A 6,000-nucleotide genomic window follows, 5' to 3' on the forward strand; every position below is an offset into this window, starting at 1 on the left:
AAGCGGTGCGGTCATTAGATCGTGACTAGACTGGTAATATAAACAAATCCGGTCGTATATGTCATTCATATTCATCCATACTTTTCCGTCTGAAATGTAGATCAGGTATGTATTTGAAATTGTGACCTATTTCCAATGATTCTGTTTCTTCTGCACAGGAATAGGCCTCGGACTAACCTACTCTGCCTCCATAGTCATCGTTAATCTGTTCTTCGTGAAGCGGCGGACCTTTGTCACGGGACTAGCGCTGTCTGCATCCGGCGCGGGAATACTCATACTTCCGCTTGTGTGTCGCCACCTGCTCGACGTTTTGTCGTGGCGAGAAACTCTGGCAATCCTTGCAGGTTTGTCCTTGCAGATGGTGGTGTGCGGAGCTGTTATGTTTCCTGTTCACGAACACAACGACAATAGTATGTGCCTCAAGCTGTTTAGGAACCGCAAAGCCAGTGAATCATGTAAGGCAAATACAGAACCAGAGAAGGGCAAAATGTTGAAACAGGATAACGATTCAGCTCAGACAGAACGGGCTGTTTCTTGGAAAGACCAACATTTGGTTGTCAAAGACTCAATAAATTCAGCCATGAACATTTCAAGTTCTATCAGCTTTGAAATGTCAAAGATTAAAAACTTAGAATCCAAACCACTTTACGTTAATGTAGGCTTTTTAATTCTGTGTCTTAGTCTTTTTCTCCTTAATTCTGGCCTAGGTATATTTCTAATTCATTTTCCGAGCTTCGCTAAAACTTTTGGCGTCACCCAAACGGAAGTGGCCTTCGCCATGGCGATGAACGGCCCATCACTAATAATCTCGAGAGTTATGATCGGTGCAATGGGAAATGATAGAAAAACGGACCCTCTCTCTGTCTTTGTTGGTTTGATGCTAATATCAAGTGTTGTCGTAATGCTGACGCCTGTCATAGCTACCTCGATTGCTACACAGACGCTCGTCATGGTGTTAATTGGTTTGTATTGCGGTGGGTCGTACTCGCTTCTGACCGTTTTAACCATCGAATGTGTTGGCATTGAGAAACTAGCTGCTGCCTTTGGCTGGGAAATGATTGCTGCCGGAAGCGGATACCTAGTAGCGCCACCTATTGCCGGTTAGTATCTTTGGACAATATTGGACTATAGTGGTAAATTAGCTTACAATTGAAACCGCCCCTTTGGCAGCGTAATGGTTTAGTGGAGTATGTATAATGCAGTATCAAGGCTAAAATGGGCGTCAAATTTAAATACTGTTACTTAACATTTTCGTTACTTTATGATTTCATGTCGCTCAGATAATATCGTGTTTGACTTGTTTTTTTACTTGCAGGCATATATAGCACCCATGTTTTTAAAACTGAAAAAAATCAGTTTATTCAGTCTTTCGTTTTGTTTTCAGGTTGGGTTGTCGATTCTACTGGTTCCTATTCCAACAGTATATATCTGTCAGGTAATTCAAGAGAGAAATGTTAACTTTGATTCCATATTTATGTACTAAAGATTCACAGCTTGCTTCAGATTGACGTCAGGATGCGAGTGGGTGCGAGGTCGATTCCCGGATTATGAGCTGCTGATTCGTCAGCTCCCACCTCACATGGGTTGTGACAAAGTGTGAACACTGAATTTGGGCTCCCATGTTAAAAGATAAAAGTGAAATACTTGCAAACGCAACATTCAGCCATATGACACACAGCGACTTGCATGCACGTGTGTGTGCGTGCGTGCGTGCGTGCGTGCGTGCGTGCTTGCTTGAATGTGTGTGTATGCGTGCTTGCGTGCTTGCGTGCATATGTGTGTGTGTGTGTGTGTGTGTGTGTGTGTGTGTGTGTGTGTGTGCTTGTACTTGACGTATGCGGTTTTATACTGATAGCCCACTGAGCTCCCTTGCCACAGTTTAAACAGTCAGCCAACTCAGACACATTATACCGACTCTAGGTCGACCAGTCCTTTATCTTTAATCGAGCGCCAGGCAATGTAACAACAATTAAACACTCTCTCGATTGTTTCTCACAGGTGTTCATATCCCTGAATCACCAGTCTCAATACAAGTGCCCAGGTATTCATTTGCACATTCATAGGCGGGCACGGGTGGACCAGGCGTCTAAGGCGCCTCGATTCGCTGTGCAGAGTTGCGTCCCTTGGGCACGCCAGAAACCTATGATTGTGGGTTCGTATCCCGATTCGCCCTGATTATGTTTCTAGGTTTGTCAGCACCATACCCGTGCTCGTGGGTTTCACCGAAGTGGTACACGTCTGAGACCTGCATCACTTCGGGCTTTCCTCCCACATTAAGCTGACACGCAGTGATATAACTGTAATACTGTTAAAAGCGGCGATAGAACCCAACTCACTCACTCACTCATAGTCGTTAAATCGGACTTTATTCTTCTCTGACGGTGTGTAAAATAGTGTACTCACCCCCACCTTGTATCCTTGCACTACATGGTGCCACAACCATATAACGTAAACCTCTCGGTCAGTTAGTTAGTTAAATAGTTAGTTAGTTAGTTTAAAGCACCACTTCCGTCTAAAAGACGGCGGTCTGTAAATACCAGACAATCCAGTGCTTGAAATCATGAGCATCGATCTACCCAATAGGGATACGATAATTATATAATATGCATCAACCAAGTCAGCGAGCCTGTCCACCCGATCCCGTTAGTCGCCTCTTACGGCAAGCATAATCGCCTCTTACAACAAACAAGGGTTGATGAAGACCTTTTGTAACCCTGGTCTTTACGGGCGGTCTCAGTCATTAAGTATTACTTTCCATTTTCTAGGCTTTTTTTTGTTATGTCACAGCAGCCGACCTTAAACTACCATTCTGTTATCAGCTACACCACTTAGGCGATAACAATACAAACAAACACATTCTTTCGCCGGCTGATAAGTTCTTTTAGATTTTTCCGATTTACAAGTTATCAGTCTCCACTTTTCAGGTGCGCTGTTGTTTGTGTCAGTGTTGGTGATCATGCTGATGCCCGTCTGCGGTGGACGTCGTCATCAACACCCTCTCCATCACCCCGACGACATGTCGCTTGAGGTTGACCAACAAGAAAGCCAGACATGGACCTGATGTACCCCGCTGTGCTCTACCATGTTGGTTGTTGTTTAACGCCGCAATAGTCCAGCTATGTTACGACGGTCTGTAAATAATCGAGCCCGGACAAGACAATCAAGTGATTGACATCATGAGGATCCACGCAGTTGGGATACGATGACTTGCATCAGCCAAGTCAGCGAGCCTGACCACCCAATTCCGTTAGTCGACTCTTATGGCAAGCAGAGTCGCCTTGGACGGCAAGCATGGGTTGCTGAAGACCTATGCTACCTCTGATCTTCACGGGTCGCTCTACCATGTACACGATACTGAACAAACATTGCTATCAAACAAAAACATTTGTCTTGTTATGATTTCGTTAACTGTCCCTCGATAGGTAAGTCGGGATAATCATTCGGCTAGACACGGTTAAATACGGCCTCATCCACCACCGGCAGGAATCCATATTGGAATTTGATTCAAGAACGTATCACATAACTATCACGTGATTATCACATACCACAACATAACCTGACGGGAACATTATATAACAGTAGAATTATATCCGTTTGGTTTCATCTTCAAATCTGAGTGAAAACTTATTTTCTGTATCGCACAGAAGCACCTGTCTTCAAAAATGGCCACCAAGTATGGCCAACTACATGTATATGCGGCGGGATCTGGCGTTACGCGGTTATGCAATATCCCTACCCCGGCCGAGGTATGATGCAGGTAACGGAATAAGCCGAGTTGATCCGAGTGACAGTTTGGTATTGAGATTACCATGTCCGTTTGGCAGTGTGACTTTCGCCGAAAACAACAGGATTTTGGTCTGATCAACTGGTTCAACTGTCCAATCAGCTTCGAGAATCACTAATTGTACACTGTGCAAATATCAAAAAGTTATTACACTGATTATAAACCTATTCATTGGATCTCTATGAAGTAAGAGAGTTCTTTCTATAGGCATTAAAAACCTATTATGAGGTTTTATTTTCGTTCGGGAGGTTTTACTTTGAATGTAAAACCTCAATTCCCAGGTTTAACCAAGTAAATGAAAAAATGACAAGTAGCAATTCAAAATATTAATTCAATTATAATTGAATGTCATGTGTACAGTTCCACGTGGACATTTAAAAGCGACATCACTTCAGAGTCTCTGGTGAAAAGACAGCGAGGTTTCAAAACACGTGCTTTTAAACAAGTGCTTATCAATGCTGCACAATTTGCACGTGCAGTAACTGCTAACCGTTACGTCACAAATATCTCTATGAAACAGTTAGATTGTTTAAAGTCGAAAATCTTGTAAAGCAAAAAAACACCTTTAAAATTTGCGAATATTTGTTTTGAAAAGTTTAAAAGAAGTGGAATATTGCAACACAAACATTTAGAAATCGAAGATTTCACTTTCATTTAAAAGTAAGTATTTCAGTTGTGTTTTGTTGTTGACACATCCAAGTGCTCTTGAACGCCTGGCAAGTCAGCGAATTGCACGTGCAAGTTATGATATCACGTCTTCAAGGAAGCGCTATAATGAAGCGCCTCATTTATAGATGTTCGTTATAACAATTTATCAATTTAGACGGTTTATAAGTATGGAAAAACACTTTTACCTCGGTTTTGGTGGACAGAGCATGCCCTAGGGGTCGGGACCGCTTACTTACACTAAAATCACAAATCCCAAACATCGAATTGATATATTTATTCCTTATTACACTTTGCACCTAACAGAAGTTGATTCAAAATACTTGATGCTCGTCACGCCGAAGACACGGGTTCGATTCCCGACATGGGTACAATGGGTGAAGCCCATTTCTGGTGTCCCCCGCTGTGACATTGCTAGAATATTGCTAAAAGCGGCGTAAAACCACACTCACTCACTCAAAATACTTATAACGTACAAATAAATAACTAATAACTAAAAAACGTCAGAAATCCTTAGTGAAAAGATATATAATTCGTGGTCAAAATTACAGTCATTTAAACAAACAGAATGTAGAGATATTCGCACGCAATATATATGGACAACTGATACTATAAAAATAGAAAAAACCAATTAGGAGATAAACATACTGTGTTTTCAATGTAGAGCTAGGTTACCTGTAGATTTAACCCCGCTAAATTGAATTTGGAACCGAACGCGCAGCGTGAGGTTTCAAATGTTAAATTTAGCGCGGTTAAATCTACAGGTAACCTAGCTCTACATTGAAAACACAGTATGTTTATCTCCATTCTACCATGACAAAAAAAAACCGCGAACTCTTTGGTGTTAGCAAATATACTGAGTGAAGCGGCATGGGTTGAGTTCAGTCTTTTGAGTGGGTTATCGATCTGAATTACGGAATAACCGAACAAAATATGGTGCTGTATATACTCAAGCAGTTTGTTTACACCGTTATACTTCACTCGAACATATGACAAGCATTGAAAGCATATAAGCACGGCAACTTGGTAAGCTAACATGACGTGGGCATCCCTAAAGAAAACAAAGCAAGCTTTGCAAGGCTTTCGCTCTACATCGCGCATCACCATTATGACGTCATATCGCTCATTGTGACGCAAAAGATATGACGTCACAGTCGTATATAGAAAAGCGCCAAAATTCCAAGCTCTCTGTTGTCTCCAAAACGTAAATACATTCCCTTTGTTGATTTCTGTCGTGTTTTTCTGCACGAAATGTATTGCCACACATCCTTTGAATATTGTAGTAACCGCATCTGTGCATTTCGTAACCTGTAATTGTAGATATAATTATTTAAATATGCCTACCGACAATAACTGAAAATAATACTATTCTGTGAATATTAGCTTCCGCGGTGATGCGGCCGTCAAACCAGCTGTTTCAATCAGAGGGGGTTTATTGTGATTTAATAGCCTCTGATTGACCAATCAGAATCGAGTAAATTCAAAATTCATGGTAGAATTTTATATAAGCACTATTTAAAAGCAAATGTTAACTTTGTCAACGATTGTCT

At 41.6% G+C, this 6,000-nt stretch overlaps 1 protein-coding gene across 5 annotated transcripts in view; it reads left to right on the forward strand.

The window, feature by feature from the left end:
- LOC139447403 (monocarboxylate transporter 12-like) overlaps window positions 1–3,373 on the forward strand; it is a 46,065-nt gene extending 42,692 nt beyond the window's left edge. For all 5 annotated transcript variants that reach the window (XM_071228734.1, XM_071228732.1, XM_071228736.1 and 2 more), the window contains 3 exons: window positions 159–1,100; window positions 1,385–1,435; window positions 2,925–3,373. In XM_071228734.1, coding sequence (XP_071084835.1) covers window positions 159–1,100; window positions 1,385–1,435; window positions 2,925–3,061 — 1,130 coding nt within the window. In that variant the 3' untranslated portion in view covers window positions 3,062–3,373. The remainder of the gene's footprint in view (window positions 1–158; window positions 1,101–1,384; window positions 1,436–2,924) is intronic.
- Window positions 3,374–6,000: the final 2,627 nt, after the last annotated feature.

Source organism: Haliotis cracherodii, unplaced genomic scaffold, assembly GCF_022045235.1.
Source record: "Haliotis cracherodii isolate W230 unplaced genomic scaffold, xgHalCrac1.p SCAF_7, whole genome shotgun sequence".
NCBI classification, from domain to species: Eukaryota; Metazoa; Mollusca; class Gastropoda; order Lepetellida; family Haliotidae; genus Haliotis; species Haliotis cracherodii.